The sequence below is a fragment of the Lotus japonicus genome, chromosome 1 (genome assembly GCF_012489685.1).
Source record: "Lotus japonicus ecotype B-129 chromosome 1, LjGifu_v1.2".
Taxonomy (NCBI): Eukaryota; Viridiplantae; Streptophyta; class Magnoliopsida; order Fabales; family Fabaceae; genus Lotus; species Lotus japonicus.
In genome coordinates, this window is record NC_080041.1 from 101,273,201 (window position 1) to 101,295,713 (window position 22,513).

A 22,513-nucleotide genomic window follows, 5' to 3' on the forward strand; every position below is an offset into this window, starting at 1 on the left:
TTTGGATTTGTGGTTTTGGGTTTTGCAACTGGGAGAGTGGGGAGGGAGGTTTCTCTCATAAAAAAAAATGTAACCTGAATATCGCCTAACAAAATTAAGGTTAAACAATAACTACAAAATTAATTAAATGGTTAAATTTATTTCAGGGCCCTGACATATATTATCAAATCTAAATAGATTCCTAAAAAAATATTTCATGATTTTTAGTCATTGAAAATTATTAATTCAAACAAAGATCAAATTACTATTTAATGCTTACGTGACTAAGTTTTACTCGGTCGACATCCAACATGTCATTCCACTTCGCCCTCCTCCTCCCCATCAGTAAAAAATAACATCAATTAATTACTCAACATTTTCCATAAACAACAAAAAATTAAAAAAGTAAACAATCTACAGTGTTTTGATACATACCAATAAATATTACAATAGGTATTAGTTAACTAGATATCATAAGTGGCAAGTTGCAATCCCTGTCGGGTTGGCTTTTTTGATTACTTGGACGACTAGTCCATTATTCATGCCTCTTCATGCTCATCCAAGCATGCCCAAGCTACCATCGTACATGACAAAACTAAGGGGCCAGAATTTCATGTCCAGTTGGAAAGTGGGTTTTCTTGCACTTGGCTAACATCACTCATTGTCAAATGGATTCCTGTAGGAAACTTTATTAGCACTTAAACTCAGATTCTCATGTGACAAAACACTCAAGTGGAACCCCAAACACACAACCCCAACAACCCCCCAACCCTGAAAAAGAAGAGGAGAAAATGACATAATTTTAATCTTGTGGTATGAGCACAAGAATCTTCGAGAGGAAGCAATTATATTCGAGTTGAAAATATCTGCATATCAAGGTGGGGCGACAAGCTTTTTTGGGTAGGTTTTTTATCTTTCTATACACGAGATTCAAATCTAATACTATTTAACCTAAAAGGGAAATCATGTTATAAATATAATTTAAAACCATTCATGTATCTTTTAGTTAATTACTTAAGCCATATATATATATATATATATATATATATATATTGAGAAAATTAATTCATTACATTGTATCATAGTTTCTATAACCTAATGATTTAGACCATCTATAACCAAGTGATCTAAATTTTAATCATTGTAGACTCAATTGTTCTAATTAAAAAAAAAAATGAATTTCATCACATGAATGGTGAGTCAGTGCGTTATCCACCCGTTTTTCAAATATTTGGTTCTGATGAATTAAACATGCATTGCCTCAACCTTAGATAATTTTGTGGTCTAAATAATTAAAAAGCTCAAAAAATAATTTGTATGAATTTTGATATTTTTACTTTTAATATATCATTTTATAGTCACTGCTCAAGAGTTGTGGTCGTTATATAGCTTGTACCTTGCATCCATAGCCAAACTAACACACAACATCAAGTGTAGTGTAGTAGTGAGTGGAGTGGAGTGTAGGCATGGGGGAACTATGGTCACAACTAGGCTCCTTAATAGCCACCACCATGTTTGTGTACGCCATGGTTGAGCGTTTTTTCCCTGCTGCACTACGTGACAGTCTTCAATTACAGACACAAAAAATGGTGAACCTTTTCTACCCTTATATCCAAATCACCTTCCCTGAATTCTCAGGTGAGAGGCTCAAGAGGAGTGAAGCTTACACTGCAATCCAAACATACCTCAGTGAAAACTCTTCCCAACTAGCCAAAAGGCTCAAAGCTGAAGTGGTGAAAGATAGCCAGAACCCATTGGTTCTCAGCGTAGATGATGATGAAGAGGTGACAGATGAGTTCCAAGGTGTTAAGCTATGGTGGGCTGCAAGCAAAATCGCCACAAACCCGCAAGCTTATTCCTTCTCTTATTACACTCCCCTTGATGGGAAAAGATTCTACAAGCTCACTTTCCACAAGCAACACAGAGATCTCATCACTGTGTCTTACATCAAACATGTCCTGCAACAAGGGAAGGAAATTGCCTTGAGAAATAGGCAGAGGAAGCTTTACACCAACAATCCAAGCAGGTACGAGCCATTTCACTTATAAACTGTTCAACATTTAATTTTATTTTTCAATCCAATGTGAGACTTCTTTACTCACACTTGATCTCGCGGCAGTGGTTGGTATGGTTACAAGCAATCAAAGTGGAGCCACATAGTTTTTGAGCACCCTGCAACTTTTGAGACACTTGCACTGGAGAAGAACAAGAAGGAGGAGATCATCAATGACCTTGTTAGGTTCAGAAATGGAAAAGACTACTATGCGAAAATTGGCAAGGCTTGGAAGCGTGGCTATTTACTCTTCGGTCCTCCGGGGACCGGTAAGTCTACCATGATTGCCGCCATGGCTAATTTCATGAACTATGATGTGTATGATCTTGAATTGACTGCAGTTAAGGACAACACTGAGCTGAGGAAGCTCTTGATTGAAACTTCTAGCAAGGCTATTATAGTTGTGGAAGACATTGATTGCTCTCTTGATCTCACTGGTCAGAGGAAGATGATGAAGAAGGAGAAAAATGAGGAAGAAGAACCAAAAGAGTTATATCCTGGTAGAAAAAATGAAGAAGAGAATAGCAAAAGTAGTAAAGTAACTCTGTCTGGTTTATTGAATTTTATTGATGGTATTTGGTCAGCATGTGGAGGAGAAAGGATCATCATTTTCACAACAAACTTTATAGAGAAACTTGATCCTGCTCTTATTAGGACAGGAAGGATGGATAAACACATTGAATTGTCCTATTGTTGCTATGAAGCATTCAAGGTACTTGCTAAGAACTACTTGGATGTTGACTCACACTATTTGTTTGCTAGAATTGCAAATTTGTTGGAAGTTACCAATATGACACCTGCTGATGTTGCTGAGAATCTGATATCTAAATCATTGAATGAAAATGTGGAGACTTGCTTGCTGACTTTGATTCAAGTTCTTGAGATGAAAATGGTAGAAGGAGAAACAGGGTTAAAGGAAGAAAAAAACAAGCAAGATCCTACTCAAAAGGGGATGAAAAATAATGCACAAACTGTGGAAGATGTGAAGGAAAATGGCTTCATTCATTGAGTGGAAAAGATATTGATTGAGATTGTTACACTTGCTTGATGAAACATCAATTCAGCTGCATTATTAAAAGCTACAATCTCATATAGTTCAATTTGTGGTTGAAACATCTACTTAGCTATATTATTTTCTTGTTTTGTAAGTGACAAGTGATAATATCAATCACTTTCATTCACGCGTGCCTGTCATTCTATTTCAGAATTAGACATTTTGAAACAGCATCATACCTGGTTCAGGGTCTACCTACATGTGCTTACAAGAAAGAATTATATTCGTTGTAGTTTATACAGTTAGAAATTCTTTTACTACAACAATTGTTCACGTTTAGTGAAGCAACGACGGAGACCAAGCCAAAACCCTAATCGGAAGTAAGAGCTTAGCCACCATATTTGATATATCAAGTGAACATGGATAACACAATAGGCCATCTCTCTCTCTCTCTGTACCCTTTTATAGAGGAGCAGTACATGGGCCTTGGTGCCAAATAACACATACAAACATAACCAGCCCACATAGGAAAAAGTCACCCAATATAGGAGTCACCCGCCAAATAAAGTAGCTCGCCTTGAAACCAAATACAAAAAAACATGATAATTGGATGAAAATCTCGTTTTTAATCATCCTAATTGGCTATATATAAATAAGTCGATTGGTTCTGCTCAGCTAATTATTGGATGAAATGAATCTTGCTTTTAATCGTCCTAATTGGCTAACGTGATATTCATTTAGTTGTCTACAATGTGGGCATTGTTTAGTAAATGTTAGTAAATGAGTGTTATTTTTGACTAAACAGTACCTACATTATGGACTTAATCTTTGCAGTCCAACACAAACTAACTAACACTCATTTACCCTAATTCCTCTCACCCATACATGCTCACACACGCACAAAGCAAAGAAAGGAGGGAAAAATCACCGCTTCTCAACAGAGCAAACTAGAGTGAGTATGAGATCGAGGAAGGCTTCGTTTGGATCGGTGGAAGGGGATGGAGCGGGATGGAGTGGAGGGGATGGAGGAAGAGGTCCTTTGTTTGGATTAATTAAAAATGGATGGAAAGGGATGGAATTCAGTGGCACACATTCCATCACATATCACTACTTTCCCCCACTTTTGTTCCCCCCAAATTTGGGAGGAATGGGATGGAGCAAAATAACTGATGTCTAATACAATTATTAAAATACTATTTTACCCTTTTGTAACTTCCTCCATAATTCCATGTTTTCACCATTCTTCTCCCTTTACGTTGCTTAAACTGTGAAAAAGCTCCTGCTTTCGCTACTTCAGATTTTGCCATCAATTGTTTCTCTTGGCAAGGTATGTTTTTTATTTCTCTTCAATGTTAATGAGCCTGCTAAAGTCGTACGTAGCCACAGAGCTAAAGTCACAGCCACAAAGCTCAAATATTTGAGTTTTTTTTATAAAAAAATGAATGAATGACAAATGCTAAATAAATTCTGTGACAAGAGGTAAAATAATAGAATTAAAATAATATTAGAATGGAAAGAAATATGTTTACTTGGGTTATATGATTTGAGAATTATATTTGAAAAATTATAAAAATAAAATAAAAATATAAGAAAGGGTAATATAGGAATGAAAAAGTTATAATTCATTCTGCTCCGTCCATTATCCAAACGATGAAGTGGTAACTTTGTTCCGTTCCATCATAACATACCCAAACAATGGACTGGGATTTTCATTCCATTCCGTTCCGCTCCATTCCATTCCATTATATTCCACTCCGTTCCGCTCCATTATGTTCCATCAATCCAAACATAGCCGAAGGGGAAGAGGGCCAAATAGAGGGAGAGAGATTGCAAGGGAAAAGGAAGTTTATTGCCTGAGCTGATTTTATGCTTATTGCCTATGTTTCCATTCCATTCTGTATCTGTTACCTGGAAATCAAGTTCCTGATTTTCATTGATTAAATTTTCTTGCATGTTTAAACTGTGAAGCATTTGTGCCCAATGCGTGTGTCCTGAAGAATTGTCACAGGAACTGTTTGAAATGAATTCAATTGCATACATCATGGGTTGAATTGCAAGATAACATGAACAATTTTAAACACATTAATTATCATCAGGGAATATAATTATAGTGGCTACCCATCATAGTGGAAATCTTTTGCTGCTTTCCCCTGAGTTGACCTCAAATTGGAGAGCCATTTCTTTATAAGGCATGTTTGAATATATGATTCTACTCCTAAGATTAGCCTATTTCATGTTCAAAATAGCTTATAATCAAAATCTATTTAAGAGAGCCTTTGAAAAAAAAAAAGTGATTTAATATTCAAATAAGCTAATGACAGTGAAGGAAAAACTCACTTGACCATATGTAATATTTTCTTCCTATCAAGCTATTAAGCTAATGATTACATGATAAATAATAGTGACTTCTTTTTTGTCAAGAATAATAGTGACTTCAAACCTTCAAAAACCAGCTATATAAGGCCCACTATCACCAACAAAAGGAGAAAATTAAAATAATAATAATTTTCACTAATTGAAATAAGTCATAAGACTCATAACTCATGTTCGGATTATATCAATAATCCTACAAGATGTTGAGATATTTAAAATTTGGAGGATAAAGCTCAACATTGGGCTAATTGAAGTGGAACAAATTTAAGTTTATACTCTTTGTGTCGATGTTGCGTCATTTTGATCGACGTTACCTAGCATGAATTAGCGCAGGGTGACGCAGGCGTTAGTGCTGACGTTAAATTTTGACGCTAAATCCATCGTCTCTTATAGTGACTGTTAGAAGTTGGTTATATATGTGTGAATAATAATTATATTTGTGTGTAAACTATTACTCAGATCATTAAGTGAATCCATACAAGTTATGTCAACCTCTGATTTTCGGTAATCTCAACACCTTCTCTCTAAAGTCTCAATTTAGCACTTATGTATTCCTTCAGTAGTGATCATTGTTTTACTAAGTAAAGGCATACAAGAAAAGAGAGAGGGAGTCACGTTTGTTCTTATTAGTGTTGTTTATTAATTTTACCAACGTTCGCACAATTTTAATCGCCTCAGAATTAAGTGGGAAAAGAGAAAGGTATGGATCACAAATTGATTATGGTAATAAAGTGGCATTTGCACCGTAGTCTTAGCTCAAATATTAAATTGGTTAGCCAAATCAGTCATCACCTACCAATGAGACTAGTCAAATTCATAAATATACTCTCTCCGTTCCTATATAACTGATACTTTAAGGTTGTGGCACAAATATTAAGAAGTAGCAATTAATATTCTTGTTTTACTAAAATTACTATTTAACTTCCTATTATATCCTCTATCTCTCTTATCAATTCTAACTTTTCAATTTTCCTACCAACAATAAATGAAGGGCACAATTGATAAAGTAGCATTAATGTTCTCTTGAAATTGTAAAAGTATCAGTTAAATAGGAACAAAAAAAAGAACCAAATTAGTATCAGTTATTTAGGAACGGAGGGAGTATCACATTAGCATTCAATCTCTATGTTTCCATATAATTAGATTGGTTGACATAAAAATGATAAAATCATTCATCCGTCTCACCTTAAATTTTAATGGTCAAACCACAAAGCATGCATCCAATTAGAAAGTGGGAAACACTTTTGTTTATAGTTTCTAGTTGTTTCTCATTTCTCATTGCTACCAACTTATTCAAGTTCGTAACATTGCTACAATTTTTACAACTAGAACTTAAAGAAGCCTTCAATGAAAGAGGACCCATCCTATAGGCTCATGCAATCACCCTAAAATAATGAAAATGGTTATATAAAGACCTGAATCCCAATTCGTAATGCTCCAAGTTCCAAGCCATATTCAAAACAAAGCCTTTCTATCAATACAACCTTATAGCTATATTTCATTTTAATGGCAGACTCATTATTAAGTTTTGTTCCTATGGTGCTTCTTGGTTTAGTTTTAGTCCTTGGTGTTATTGTCCCTAATGCTGAAGCTAGGCCAAGAGCGTTCTTTGTATTTGGAGACTCGCTTGTTGATAGTGGAAACAACAACTATTTGCTTACCATTGCTCGTGCTGATGGTCCTCCTTATGGAATTGACTATCCATCTCGGAGACCAACTGGCCGTTTCTCTAATGGCTTCAACATTCCTGATCTTATCAGTTAAGTCTATATATAAAAAAATTTATTTAGCATATTTTATGTCTTAATGATGGATTGAAATTTTCCATCTCGGAAGTGTCTCGTTCGTCCTCTGTCTCACCGATAAGATTTTGACATGTCAGTCACCATGTATTGTTCTACACATGTCTCCTTTTAATGGACATGACAAAACCTTATTAGTAGGACTTAAACACCGTTTTGGGATAAAAGATTTTGTTATATGATATCAAATCTTATCATTGCCTAATATAGTCTATAACAAGCTTGGTTGTTTCAGGTCAGAAACTTGGTGCTAAGTCTGTTTTGCCATACTTGAGCCCAAATTTGAGGGGGGAGAATCTCTTAGTTGGTGCTAGTTTTGCATCAGCTGGAATTGGAATCCTTAATGATACTGGAGTTCAGTTTGTAAGTAGTTTAATCACCAGCCATTCTTGGTTTCCTTGCTACCTATACAACTAAATAATGCATAAGCATACACAACATAAATAAACATGGGTGAGTATGCTTAATATGTAATTGTACCAACGAGTGGCTAGTTCATTCATTCCTCTTTAAATAAAGTCTATTGGAGTTTCACATATGTAAAAAACTATGTTGGAAGAACTATCTCTACTATGATGTGGATGTTCGAACAATATTATCTCTCGTAGGTGATGCATGTGATGTGATTTGGAAGAAAAAACAAGACTACCTAGTGCCTTCCTAAACTAATGGTTAATAAAACTATCTCTGCATTTATATTTTAATTGAGATATAGAGCAACTCATTTGATAGGAATTGGAAACACGTATAATGAGAGTAGCTGGATTCCTTCTCTCCTCTTAGATTTTGGGTTAAATCTAACTCTAACTACCTCTGAAACTAGTTCCATTGTGAGAATTGTTCTATCATTTATAAGATGTATATCTAATGAATATGAGACCTTTGAGACGTTCTCATTAGTGGATCCCCTGCCTAAATAAAGGGTATCTTTAAAAAGCCAAGTTCTAAAATAAGAAAATCCAACTATGCTTATTAATGCAACATTTGCAGATGAACATAATCAAAATGCATACACAACTAGAGTACTTTGAAGAATACCAACAAAGAGTGACGGCTCTAATCGGTGCTTCAAAGACTAAAAGACTAGTGAATCAAGCACTGGTCCTCATCACTGTGGGAGGCAATGATTTTGTGAACAACTACTACCTAGTTCCCTCTTCTGCGAGGTCTCGCCAGTATCCACTGCCAGCGTATGTCAAGCTCCTCATCTCTGTGTACCGAAGGCATTTGCAGGTAAACCCCCAAAATGCACAAAGCCACATTCACACATTGTGGGCTTGTTTTGTTAGTGTTATGTAAAAGGGGTTTTTAGTTACCTTTTAGTTTTTAATGTTAGGAAAAGTGAAAAGAAAAACTTATTTGATATGAGCACATTTTGAAAATACAATTTTTAATTAAAAACGGTTCGATTGGGAAGTGCAAGCCAAAATGTTTCTTTAGTTTGGGGTGAGTGTGGTATATAGTCCAAAAACCTTAAGGTGATTGGACCTCGAATACTCAATCATATATATCATTTGTCTCCTCATCTATTCTATGGGGGATTATTTTATATTTCAACATTTTTTAGTTTTCCAGTCACAAGTCTTTCAACTACTTTGTTTATTATCTCGTTCAAACAGTTTTTATTTTTTTGAAAAATAGGTTCTAAGAAATGTTTTCAAAAATAATATTTTAAATTCAGAAAATTGAGAAGAGACAAGCACGCAACATGTTTTTCTTTCTTGAACTAAATAAACCAATGCACGCTCATGACTCGTCTTTTTCAATTGTGGTAAGCATTGCAGAGGCTGTATCATCTGGGAGCTAGGCGAGTTCTTGTGACAGGAACAGGGCCATTGGGTTGTGTCCCTGCAGAACTAGCAATCCGCAGCAAAAATGGAACCTGTGATCCTGAGCTACAACGTGCTGCGGCGTTGTACAACCCTCAACTAGGACACATGCTAAGAGAACTCAACCAGAAATTTGGCAGAAACATTTTCATTGCTGCAAATACATCACTAATGCACCTTGACTTCATTAGTAATCCAAAAGCATATGGTACTATGTACATCCTATTACAAACTTTCATTTTTAAGTAACCAGTGGCGATTCATATAACACTAAATAATAATGAATCACTCCAAACACTCACTTGTGATGCCAAACTCACCTTAGGTCAACTGATTTGGCATCATATGATTGTTGCAATAACATGGTAGGAATAAATCCTTACACTTATAGTGTGTTTGATTAGCCTTGGAGTTAATTTTGAATTTTGCTACTAAAAAACTACTCACATAAACTTCTCCTATAATTGATAGGTTTCAAAATTAATTGTAAATTTTTTTGGTTGTTGAATGGTGTAGGATTTGTTACATCAAAAAAAGCTTGTTGTGGGCAAGGACCCTACAATGGTATTGGGCTATGCACGGCATACTCCAACTTGTGCCGGAATCGAGACTTGTATGCATTTTGGGATCCATTCCATCCAACTGAAAAGGCAAACAGACTTATAGTGGAGCAAATTATGTCAGGCACAACAGAGTACATGATGCCAATGAACCTCAGCACCATTCTTACCTTGGATGCTAGCACATGAACATGACATTAAAGAACCTAATAAATGACCTGACTCTCATTGACCGCTCTTAATCGTAATTGGGTTAATTTGTTGTTTGTATGGAGTGAATTGAGTAATTTTCATAGTGGTCAAGTAAATGGTGCACAGAATATTGGGTAATTATTTTGGTTTTGCAAGAAATTTAATTTAATTATTTGAGGCAACTATTACTTACATGGTGGCTGGTTCATGTGTTTGATTCCGCTGAAGTAAGGTTTTAAGTCTAGGTTATTTGAATTGTGAATATTCTCAAATCTAACAAGATTATCTAATGAAGGATACATGTGGTCAGAAAAAGAATAACTATTATATTGGGGATGGAAATGATAATTTATTCTACAACAAGCAACATTGCAAAATCAAAAATTTCCCTTTTAGCTTACAATATATGTTTATGCTTATGAACCTTTTAATTGTAGCCTTAAAGTAATTTTGATTTTAACCATAAGGAGTTGAAGTTTCATCCTTCTGGTTAACGTTTAAATTAAAAACATCCCTAATTAATTCAGCTAGCTATAACCTCCATGATAAGTGAGCTTTACTAAATTAAGCATTCATGACCCTTTATCTTCAAAGTTGTCCACCCTGTAAAAATTTCCAGGTTGAACACCATCATGCAATAAACAACCAAAACAAAACTTAAGTGAGATCATTTAAGAGTTCAACAACAACTAAGAATACTCAATAAATTTATCCACTATTAAGTCAAGGTTGAAATTGAAACACCTTTCGGTAATATAAAATGTTACTGCAAACATCAATGTTCCCTTTTAATTTAAGCATAATCAGAGGTGTACCATATGGAATACGACCCTTCAAATAATTGGACGAGATGTCCACATATCTAACAAAAAAGTGAAACGAAGGAATAGTTGAGTTCAAGATTATTAATAATCAGAGATGTACCATATGGAATACGACCCTTCAAATAATTGGACGAGATGTCCACATATCTAACAAAAAAGTGAAACAAAGGAATAGTTGAGTTCTAAGATTATTACTCTCGAGAGATTATCTAATCTCGCGTAGGGGAGGTAATCTTGTAACGTAATATCGTAAGAGACTACCTCATGAAAAAATAATATAATAATGATGAAGACACACTAATAGTATTTAAAGTTAACCCAATCGTACAACTATAACTATTAAAACCATGCATGCTAAAAATTACCAAATATTCAAATTTAAGTTCATAAGTCATAACAAAACATCAAAACAAGTTATCATAAACTTAAAATATGAATAGATAAGTCATCATCTTCAAATTTCTCATCCTCCAACATAATCAATTTAAGCACGACTAAAATCATCATCACCGTCAAATTCTTCTTCCTCAAATGAGAGAAACTCTTCAAGATTAGGATCAATGACCGAATTCTCATGGTCATCTAGAACTAGTTCAATGACATCCTTAGAAACCTAATTCTCACCATCAATCTCATCAAGAAGGCGTCCTAGAGAGGAGGTCATCACAAGAAGGAGGTTGTCTCACCGGCGGCTCGCTAGAAATTGCATATGAAGGGAGAAGTTAGGGCTACTACGTTCGATTTATAAAGATAGTATTGAACTCATAAATTGAGTTGAAAACCCTAATAGGGTGTGTAAAATGTTGATATTACCCTTAACTAAACACTTTTGGACATTTCAACCAATTTATGTAATCTCTTAATCTCGTTAGTAATATCTTTATATTACAAGTGCGGGTGTACCTTGCTTGAATGGCAAGCCCAAGCACTTATTTGTTGAGAAGAAAATGATCCAATTCGAAGTTGTTGATGTTTATACTGGTCAAATTCCATTAAGTTAAAGATAAAAGAATCATATGCACATATGTATATAATAGATATAATAAGAAAAAAAAAAAGAACGAATTAACCAAAAAAAAAATCTAATCATTCTATCCTATAGGCTCGACATTTTTGCAAACACCGACCCTTACTAAATAGGGCAATGAAAAGAGGAGACTACTGCTAAAAGTCAGACTACGAGTGGTTCATGGCTTGCCTGTGGGTCGTGGTATCTGACGGGACATTGGCCTCCCTCCTGCTACATCTTGTTGTGCGTTCCTTTAGCTATAGGCGTGTCCAATCCGAGAATAGTTTGTTCCACATAGTGCAAGGAAGCTGAGTGGGGTTTCATACGAGGGTTTTGTTGTTTCATCATCCAACTAGTACAGTACGATGATTTAAAATCACCCGTGAAGCTTTCGGGAAGAGGGGTAGCCTTGCGTTCAGAAAGAAAGATTATCGAGATTACTGTACAAACATACTGCCTGAAATAGCGAATGCACCATGTGATCGTCATAAGGTGTCCAAATGACAGAGCCAACTATAAGTTCATTTAGAGCAAGCCTCTTCTAGTGGATAGGCACATTTCCCCTATGCGTTAGCCAAGGAGTCGCCCTAGGCATGTTCTCAGTATAACGATAGTTCGACTTTCTTTCAAAGACCAAAGGGAGAAAATGCTCAAATATATATGCTTGTAATCAAACAAAAGTTTGTTAGATTTCAAAAAGCAAAATTCATGTAGCATGTCATGAGAGAGAAACTAAACAAACAGATTTTCACAAACCTGAAATAAATTCTAGTAGCCTCTGATGCTAGTGCAACTAGTCCTGCTAGCATCCTTGAGATGCTCATACATATATGCTAATGTTATGGCTAACCAAGCATACATACTGAATGCATCTAGGTCATGAAACAACTGGAAGTATGCAACCTCAATCTTATTGTTTGTCTTCCTAAAAAAGATGGTCATCCCCACTAATCGTAGCAAGAATGCTCTAGCAGCTCTCTTCGTCCTTTTTACCATCCATGTTCTCAGCCAACTTCTCCAGCCATGTATAACGAGCATACAATCCATTGGACAAGCGAACCTCTTCTTCAGCCTTAACATGGGTAATACCAAGCTCGTTAACCAATGCCACAATAGCTTCATCTCGAGTTAGATTTGAGAGAGTAAAGAAACTCTCTGTGATATGTAAAAATGAAGTCACATCATCTAGCGTGATACTCATCTCCCCGAATAACATATGAAAATGTGATACTCATCTCTCAACAAATGCTGACAACATGACCTTATCCACTGATGGTAGATTGCATGTCATGAAACTCTCAAGACTAACTACTTTAACCATTCCCTGTATGTATTTATGAAAGTACTTTGGTTCCTTCTTGATAGCAATCCCATGATGGCAAGTGTTCTACACATCTCAATTTGTCTTATTTCAATCCATGTAAGACTTCCAAACGTGATAGGAAACATGTGTCTTATGCGTATTAGAAAACATGTATTAGACAAGACGGTTTTGAAAGTGTTATAAAAAATTTGAGAAAGGAATTGAATTCTGTTGTAAACGTTCTCATCTTATTTATAGTGGTAAACTAAACATGTACACTTATTCAAACTAAACCTATACCTTATACTTGACACTACAAGTGGCAAATTGCCAAAGCTATTGGCATCTTCAATGCCAATACTAGTAGTGGTGGCAGATTCTAAGCTAAGCCCACTAATACTAGTCTATAGTAATATGGCCAACTCAACTAAGGACTACACTTAAATTGATTCTCAACATAAGGATTGTCTTTAGAGATAAATTAAAGTAGCATTTTTCTCTCTCACACCGAGTTAGACCAACTACTTTGCATGATACAATGTTATTCATCTATACATAGACAGATTTCTATGCACTACTCAGAAATAACACTAGCTCCAAAAATAGCAAGTTAAATACCCAATTTTTATATCTCGTATCATTGAGACATTGACAAACAGATTCTAACAAAAAAATTTAATACCTTGTTCTCTTTTATTTTTAATATTTAATGCTTGATCATTGTAATTTTCAGCATGTTGTTCTGTGTGGTAAATAACAGATAAGCTAAACTAGCATGCAACATTAACTAAGTGTGACGAAATGTTATAAAGTATATGTATTATTAGAGATAAATAGGCATAAATCTTTTGGGGTATTCCTTTATTATTATTTGATATATTAGATAACATTTCTCATAATATTCCTTAGCATATTATGTATTTTTCTTATTATAAATAACATTGGCTACCTCACACACAATTTTCTGGAGCGAGTTATCTAACCTTACATGATATCAGGTTTATGTTCCAAACCATAGCCTCCAAACCTTGTTCCGCCACCATTCTCTCCCTCTTTTTTTGATCCAACCGCCGCCATCGATCTATTTTCTCAGACTTTGTGTCGCGGCATTGATATATGTGCCAGTGGTGTAATTTTTCGTGCAACAGTCCTAGCTTTATGTTTCATCATTAATTTTCTGTGTTGCAGTCCTACACACGTTGTAGTCTGCAATTTAAAACCTTGGTCAATCGTGCCACAAGATTCTCTTCAAAAGATGAAATGCGTCAAACAATCCCAAAAAGCAATGAAATCTCAGCAGAGTATTTTGATCGTACCACAAATATAAATTAAGGTCTAGTGCAACGACTTTCTTCACACCAAACCACAATTATAGCGAATTTAGTCTTATTCTAAACTAACTTGGTTCTCTCTTCCAATCCCCACAACTCTTCTTTCATAATTAATGATGTACACTTTTCAGATGTATCACAAAGGCAGATGTTTTTAAGTTCCCATTTTGGGTGCATAAATTTCAAGTGGCTTTAATGTTTGCAAAAAAACAACTACAATGGTAGTTCACCACCTGATGGAAACTTCACAACTAACTGAGAAATAGTCAAGGTTACGACCTCTGTAATCTCCTCTCGAGAGATTTTCTTTTGCAACCACAACTAAACAATGAAATTGATGGGTGAAAAATGCAACTGCCTTGCTGAAAATTAAAGGATTATCGACTAGTACAAACTTGATGGGCCTAATTATAATCTGTAGCGATGAGCCTCTACTTTAGAATTTGAATCAGATCACCAATGGTGTCAGCAAAGTCAGCACCTACCTTGATTCCAAATAAATAACATTGTCTACGTCACACGCAATTTTCTGGTGCGAGTTTTCAAACCTTACATGGTATCAGGTTTAGGTTCCAAACCCTAGCCTCCATACCTTATGTCGCCACCGTTCTCTCCCTATTTTTCTAGTGTGATTTTTTGCGCAACAGTCCTAGTTTTTTATGTTGCAATTAATTTTATGTGTTGCAGTCCTACATGTGTTGCGGTCTGCAATTTAGAACCCCGGTGTGCTCTGTGTGTTATTGTCTTGTTTATAGAGCGTCGATAGTACTTTGCGTCTCGTGTGTTTCCTTTATTTTAACACTAGACTTTAAATTGATTCTCAACAAAAGGATTCTCTCACTCCAAATTAGACTAACTACTTTGCATGATACAATGATATCCATCCAAACATAGACAGATTTCTATGCGCTACTCATATATAGCACCAATTCCAAAATAGCAAGTTGAATACCCAGTCTGCTACGCCGCCTAAAGACATGCCTAAACCAGAGTTTTTTTTTTAAGTCTAAATCACCACATTTAATTTAAATGAACGCAAATTCAGTTGACATGGATGCATAAACACACCTTCACAAAACGGATGCAAAAATTCATGGTTAAACAGTTATCCTTCGTGAAAAACTAACTAAACTTGTGGTTTATATCAGGTTTCAAGATTTTCTACTCTCTAGGCCTTATAAGCAGGGTGTTAACGAAGTCCGGCTGGTTTAGAGGGCACACAGGGAATTCTTTCATAGGATCGTCGGGATAATAGAATACATCATGTAGTGGGTCCGGTTTGTCATCTTCGACCAATGATGTTGCCTTCTCCATTATCCAAGGATCCTCCATTATATTTTGTAGGGAGAAACCTTTTGAGGAGTCTTTCTCCAAGAGCTGTCTAATAAGACGTTTGGCCCCCTCGGAGCATGCCTAAACCAAAGTTTACTCCCCACTCATATTAAGAGAAATCAAGTGTGCCTTTAACTTGATCAATTCCCCTAGCAAGTTGTTTTGCTTCTCTATCGCGTATCATTGAAGACAGATTCTAACATAAACTTTTTATACCTTGCTCTCTTTTGTTTTTGTTATTTAATGCTAGATCATTGTAATTTTTAGTACTTTGTTAGTTAAGCTCAACCAGCATGTACAATCAACTAAGTGTGACCAAATATTATAAAGTATATGTATCGTTAGACTTTTTTAGTACTTTGTTATTTGATATACTATGTAATTTTTCTCAGAATATTCCTTAGCTTATTATGTATTTTTTTTATTATAAATAAAATTGTCAACCTCACACACACTTTGTGTTGAGTGTTATCCAATCTTACATGGTATCAGATATAGGTTCCAATCCATATCCTCCAAACTATGTGTCACCGCCGCTCTCTTCCTCTTTTTCTGGTCCACATACTGCTACCATCGCTGATCCGTTTTTTGAGACTGTGTTGCTGGTGTAATTTTCTGTGAAACAGTCCTAGATTTCTATGCTGCCATTAATTTTTTTTGTGTTGCAGCCTTTGATTCTCGTGTGGCTGTCTTTTGCCTTTCGTACGTGCCGCCATATTGTATTTCGCGCCACCTTTTTCTATTGTATGGTATTCTAGCACATGAAACAAATTTGTACACATTCGCAAAAGTTTGAAAACATGTGCCGAGCAAGAAAGTTATGAAGAACGACTACTTTCACCATAGATTAATAACTAGTATTAATATATTAACACAACTCACTTTTTATTCTTCACATCTCACTTTCATTCAATTTTGTTTTTATCCCTTTCAACATTTTTTGTCACACACATATTATAGTATCTATTTCCCTTTATACTTTTCTTATTTATACTATTTATAATAAGTGTAAGTGGAAATGAAATATTAACAAAACATTATACTAGATTCAAGTAACAATGTTCTCTCACTTAGGGTTGGTTGTTTTGTGTCCATGCGTACCAAAGATTCTCTTCAAGAAGCTAGAAAGGAGTGAAAAAACCCAAAGCAATGACATCTCAGCAGGGAATACTGATCGTACCATGTACCTACATAAAGTAAGACCAAGTGCAATGTTATTTCTTTACACCAAACCATAATTATAGCGAATTTAGTCTTCTTCTAAACTAACTTGGTTCTCTCGTCCAATCTCCACAACTCTTCTTTCATAATTAACCATGTACAATTTTCAGAAGTATCACAAAGGCAGATGTTTCTAAGTTCCCATTTTGGGAGCATAAATTTCAAGTGGCTTTAATGTTTGAAAAAAACAACTACAATGGTAGTTCACCACCTGATGGAAACTTCACAGCTGACTAAGACACAGTCAAGGTTACACTATCTGTCATTCTCTCTCGAGAGATTTTCTTTTGCAACCACAACTAAACAAAGAAATTCATGGGTGAAAAATGTCACTACCTAGCTGAAAATTAATGGATTATCGACTAATACAAACTTGATGGGCATAATGACAATCTGTAATGATGTGTCTCTACTTTAGAATTTGAATCTGATCACCAATGGTGTCGGCAAAGTCAGCACCTACCTTGATTTCAAATAAATTACATGTCTACGTCACACGCAATTTTCCGGTGCGAGTTATCAAACCTTACATGGTATCAGGTTTAGGTTCCAAATACTGGCCTCCATACCTTGTGTCGCCACCGTTCTCTCCCTATTTTTCTTGTTCACCCGCCGTCGCCGATCCGTTGTCTCGAACTTTGTGTATCACCATTAATTTCTATGCCGCTGGTGTAATTTTTTGCGCAACAATCCTAGTTTTTTGTGTTGTCATTAATTTTATGTGTTGCAGTCGTACATGTGTTGTGGTCCGCAATTTAGAAGCATGGTGTGCTCTGCGTGTTATTGTCTTGTTTATAGTGCGTCGATAATACTTTGCGTCTCGTGTGTTTCCTTTATCATGAGACTAGACTTTAAATTGATTCTCAACAAAAAGATTGTCTTCAGAGATAATTTTACTAGCATTTTTCTCTCACTCCAAATTAGACAAACTATTTTGCATGATACAATGATATCCATCCAAACATAGACAAATTTCTATGCGCTACTCATATATAGCACCAACTCCAAAAATAGCAAGTTAAAATACCCAGTCTACTACGCCGCCTAAAGGCATGCCTAAACCAGAGTTTTATTTTTGAAGTCTAAATCACCACATTTAGTTTAAATGAACGTAAATTCAGTTGACACGGATGCAGAAACTCACCTTCACAAAACAGACGCAGAAATTCAAGGTTAAACAATTATCCTTCGTGAAAAACTAATTAAACTTGTGGTTAATATCAAGTTTCAAAATTTTCTACTCTCTAGGCCTTCTAAGCCGAGTGTTAACGAAGTCCAGCGGGTTTAGAGGGCACACGGGGAATTCTTTCATAGGGTCGTCGGGATAATAGAATACATCATGCAGTGGGTCCGGTTTGTCATCTTCGACCAGTAATGTTGGCTTCTCCATTATCCAAGGATTCTCCATTATGTTTTGTAGGGAGAAACCTTTTGAGGAGTCTTTCTCCAGAGGTGTCTAATAAGACGTTTGGCCCCCTCGAAGCATGCCTAAACCAGAGTTTACTTACTCCACTCATATTAAGAGAAATCAAATGTGTCTTTAACTTGATCAATTCCCCTAGTAAGTTGTTTTGCTTCTCTATCGCGTATCACTGAAGAAAGATTCTAACATAAACTTTTTATACCTTGCTATCTTTTGTTTTTGTTATTTAATGCTTGATCATTGTAATTTTTAATACTTTGTTAGTTAAGCTCAACCAGCATGCACCATCAACTAAGTGTGACCAAATATTGTAAAGTATATGTATCGTTAGAGATAAATAGGCATAATATCATATGCGAGATTCCTTTATTATTATTTGATATATTATGTAATATTTCTCATAATATTCCTTAGCTTATTATGTATTTTTCTTATTATAAATAAAATTGTCAACCTCACATACACTTTGTGTTGAGGGTTATCCAATCTTACATGGTATCAGGTTTAGGTTCCAATCCCTAGCCTCCAAACCTTGTGTCGCCTCCGCTCTCTCCCTCTTTTTCTGGTCCACATACTGCTACCATCGCTGATCCGTTTTTTGAGACTTTGTGTCGCGCCATTAATTTGTGTGTTGTTGGTGTAATTTTCTGTGAAACAATCCTAGTTTTCTATACTGCAATTAATTTTTTTTGTGTTGCAGCCTTTGATTTTCGTGTGGCTGTCTTTTGCCTTATGTGCGTGCCTCCATATTGTATTTCGCGCCACCTTTTTCTACTGTATGGTATTCTAGCACATGAAACAAATTTGTACACATTTGCAAAAGTTTGAAAACATGTGTCGGGGAAGAAATTTATGAAGAACGACTACTTTCTCAATAAATAAATAACTAGTATTAATATATTAACCCAACTCACTTTTTATTCTTCACATCTCACTTTCATTCATTTTTTTTTTATCTCTTTCAACATTTTTTGTCACACACATATTATATTATCTATTTCTCTTTATACTTTTCTTATTTATACTATTTATAATAAGTGTAAGTGGAAATGAACTCTTAACAAACCTTTATACTAGATTCAAGTAGCAATGTTCTCTCTTACTTAGGGTTGGTTGTTTTGTGTCCATGTCGATCGTACCAAAGATTCTCTTCAAGAAGCTGAAAAGGATTGAAAAAAAACCCAAAGCAATGACATCTCAGCAGGGAATATTGATCGTACCATGCACCTACATAAATTAAGACCAAGTGCAATGTTATTTCTTCACACCAAACCACAACCACAGTGCATTCAAGGACATTTCTTCCAAACTCACTTGGTTCTCTCTTCCCATCGCCACAATTCTTTTTTCATAATTAACCATGTACATTTTTCGGATGTACACCATGGACGATTCCTTCACAAAGGTAGATGTTTCTACGTTCCCATTTTGGGTGCATAAATTTTAAGTGGCTTTACTGAAACACATCCTATCACAGATAAAAAGCTTTTTGAAAGTTTGTATGAATAATTGGTTGAATCGTATACAAAGGAAAAACTTTTCTATTGGAGTTCATTTCCACTAATAGTATTGTTGTATTTGGTTGATGAAGAGCATAAACAGCAGTAGCTTGAACCACAGAAGATCAGCACAACAAGCTCCCCTAGGATTAAACAACCCTAGTTTTATTCGTGAGCAGGTAGTTGGGGGCAGTCTTCCGGTTTGCACTATGTTGGGCCAATGAGTCCTAATCTCATACGCGCGAGGGCCTACCTCTTACCAAGCTCTTTAACACCTCCTTGTCAAGTTTGATATATAAGCCTTCAAAACAATATGAGACTTTTGAAATACACTAATTTTTCCAACAAGTATCGATAATGGTGCCTCAAATCTCTTGATAATGAAGAAAATTTCAGGAACTGCTGTTTTTGCTATAAATTATGCCCCAAATTACATTGAGGCCTTTCTACTACCGTTCATCCCTGACCCAGGTTTTTTAATGAATAGTTGGTTAATTAGAGTTGTTACACTGTGTGTGTTATGTGTTCGCTTGATATACTTTTATTTAGGGCTCGTTTGGTGCGACGTATAGTATAAGGCCTGATAGTATAAGACCTGATAGTATTAGGCCTGATAGTATAAGCCCTGATAACTTTCTTATACTATCCAGCGTTTGGACATACTCTGTATAATTTACCATATCGTTTAAATTAATGCAATTTTATGTTTAATGAAGTATTGAATAATGGTATATAATAAAAATCAAATATGGAGGTGATTATAACGGTGGTGGCGGTGGTGATGGAAGTAGTGGTAGGTTGGTGGTGGTGGTGGCAATGGTGGTAGGTTGGTGTTGGTGGCGGTGGTGGTGACAGTGGAGGGTGGTGGTGGTGGCAGCGATGGTGGTTGTGGTGGTGGCGATGATAGGGTGGTGGTGGTGGTGGTAAGGCGGTGGTGGAGGCAATGGTGGTGGTGGTGGCGATAGGGTGGTGGTTGTGGTGTCGGTAGTGGCGGTGGTGGCAATAGAGTGGTGACGACGATTATGGTGGTGGTGGCGATAGGGTGGTGGTTGTGGTGTCGGTGGTGGCGGTAGGGCGGCGGCGGCGGCGGTGGCGGTGGTGGCAGTGGTGGTGATCGGGTGGTGGCGGTGGTGGCAGCAATGGTGGTTGTGGTGTTGGCGACGATAGAGTGTGGTGGTGGTGGTAAGGCGGTGGCGGCTTAGTAAGGTGGCGGCGACGGTGGAGGGTGGAGGCAATGGTGGTGGTGGTGGCGATAGGGTGGTGGTTGTGGTGTCGGTAGTGGCAATAAAGTGGTGGCGGCGATTATGGTGGTGGTGGCGATAGGGTTGTGGTGGCGGTGATTATGGTGGTGGTGGCGGTAGGGCGGCGGCGGTGGTGGTGGCGGCGGCGACGGTGATCGGGTGGTGGTGCCAATGATGGTGTAAGTTGGCAGCAATAGAGGGTGGTGGTGATGGTGACTTATACATCACAACCTTATCATGCCTTATCCATCACTCACATGATGGATTAAATAATACGTCATTTTAATGTATAAGGGGACTTTAATGGATAAGCTTATACAATACAATGTCATCACCAAACAATGGATAAACTCATAATGTATTGTATAAGCTTATACTATCATGCCTAATACGGCGTGTCAAACGAGCCCTTAAGCTATTATAAACTGAATGCATGCGTTCAAGTTATCTTTAGTACTCCCTCCGTTCCTATATACTCCAAATAATTAATTCTCTTAAATTAAGAAAAGTAGTTATTAGTAATAAATTTGTAAAAAAAATGATTTACTTTCCTAGATTACCTTTATTTATTTTCCTATGATTTTCTCTCTCCAAGTTAATACTTCTAAAGTTTATCATCTCTTTCATATTAAATATGAGGGTGAACTTGGAAAAAATTATTTAATGCTTCCTAGATATTAGAAAGTGACTTATATTTTGTCACAAAAATTTTTCAAAAAATGTGACTTATAATAGGGAACGGAGGGAGTAGTATTATTAGAGTAGAGCAATTGCGTCTGCAAAATCTTCCAAACTGCTACAGACCTTAATTGAAATGTTTTCTTGTCATGAATCAAGTTTGAAGAGCTCATAAAACTTGTTTTCTATCTTTTAATTAAGAGTGCGTCCTCTTCTTCCAGAAGAATCGAGTGTCTGGGGCACCATTTGGTGGATCTCAAGTAAAAATTGATGTTTGAGCTCTCTATTTTAGAAATATATTTTAGCCTCAAACGTAGATTTTTGTGGGAGAATTGGTTATCTCCACTTTTGGTGCTACCAAAAACTTGATTCCATTTATGTCACTTTCTTCCTTGTAGTGTGGAAGTTGCCACTAATATTGGCAACTTATGTAGTGTGTAATCAAAATCAATTCTACTAAAAGTTCTATAACACATGATTCAATTTTTTTCTATTTTCTCCTCATTTTCAACCGGCTTTGTTCTTGCTACCAGCTGTTTTTATTTATTGAAAGATTGTTTAATTAGTCCTGTTGTCTGTCGATCACTCTAGTATGTGCAGTTCAGAGTGCTGTAAGTTGCAGCTTAATTGATGTAGGGTAGCCTTGAAATATCATTACTAGTAGGGTAAATTTTAATGCATTTGTTGGGTGTAAAACTCGGGCAAGAGTTTTCTAAAGTGACATGGTAAAGTAAATATATTACAAATCAATCATTGATTGAATTATTTTAATTGACCATTTTTATTGAAGAATTTTGGGCCCGAAGAGGCCAAACAAAGCAGACCCAAGACCCTCAGCCACTCATCACCCAAGATTGCCCAAACTCTCCC

The 22,513-nt window shown here is 36.1% G+C and overlaps 2 protein-coding genes across 2 annotated transcripts; both read left to right on the plus strand.

Annotated features, from left to right (window-relative positions):
• Positions 1-1,263: 1,263 nt before the first annotated feature.
• Positions 1,264-3,147, plus strand: LOC130728466 (AAA-ATPase ASD, mitochondrial-like). Its single transcript, XM_057579957.1, has 2 exons — positions 1,264-2,005; positions 2,099-3,147. The coding sequence occupies exons 1-2, from the start codon at positions 1,446-1,448 to the stop codon at positions 3,039-3,041; spliced, it is 1,503 nt and encodes a 500-aa protein (XP_057435940.1). The 5' UTR covers positions 1,264-1,445; the 3' UTR covers positions 3,042-3,147.
• Positions 3,148-6,905: 3,758 nt separating this feature from the next.
• Positions 6,906-9,833, plus strand: LOC130732340 (GDSL esterase/lipase At5g33370-like). The gene is made up of 5 exons (XM_057584407.1): positions 6,906-7,158; positions 7,437-7,564; positions 8,192-8,434; positions 8,986-9,238; positions 9,547-9,833. Exons 1-5 carry the CDS (start codon positions 6,906-6,908, stop codon positions 9,777-9,779), a joined length of 1,110 nt encoding a protein of 369 aa, XP_057440390.1. The 3' UTR covers positions 9,780-9,833.
• Positions 9,834-22,513: the final 12,680 nt, after the last annotated feature.

What these genes read in the sequence shown, in the direction of transcription:
- LOC130728466 (XM_057579957.1), top strand. Translation starts at nt 1,446, where the DNA reads ATGGGGGAACTATGGTCACAACTAGGCTCCTTAATAGCCACCACCATG. An exon ending in TACACCAACAATCCAAGCAG is followed by an intron (nt 2,006 to 2,098) that starts GTACGAGCCATT and finishes ATCTCGCGGCAG; the next exon opens with TGGTTGGTATGGTTACAAGC.
- LOC130732340 (XM_057584407.1), top strand. Translation starts at nt 6,906, where the DNA reads ATGGCAGACTCATTATTAAGTTTTGTTCCTATGGTGCTTCTTGGTTTA. An exon ending in CAACATTCCTGATCTTATCA is followed by an intron (nt 7,159 to 7,436) that starts GTTAAGTCTATA and finishes TGGTTGTTTCAG; the next exon opens with GTCAGAAACTTGGTGCTAAG. An exon ending in TAGTAATCCAAAAGCATATG is followed by an intron (nt 9,239 to 9,546) that starts GTACTATGTACA and finishes TGAATGGTGTAG; the next exon opens with GATTTGTTACATCAAAAAAA.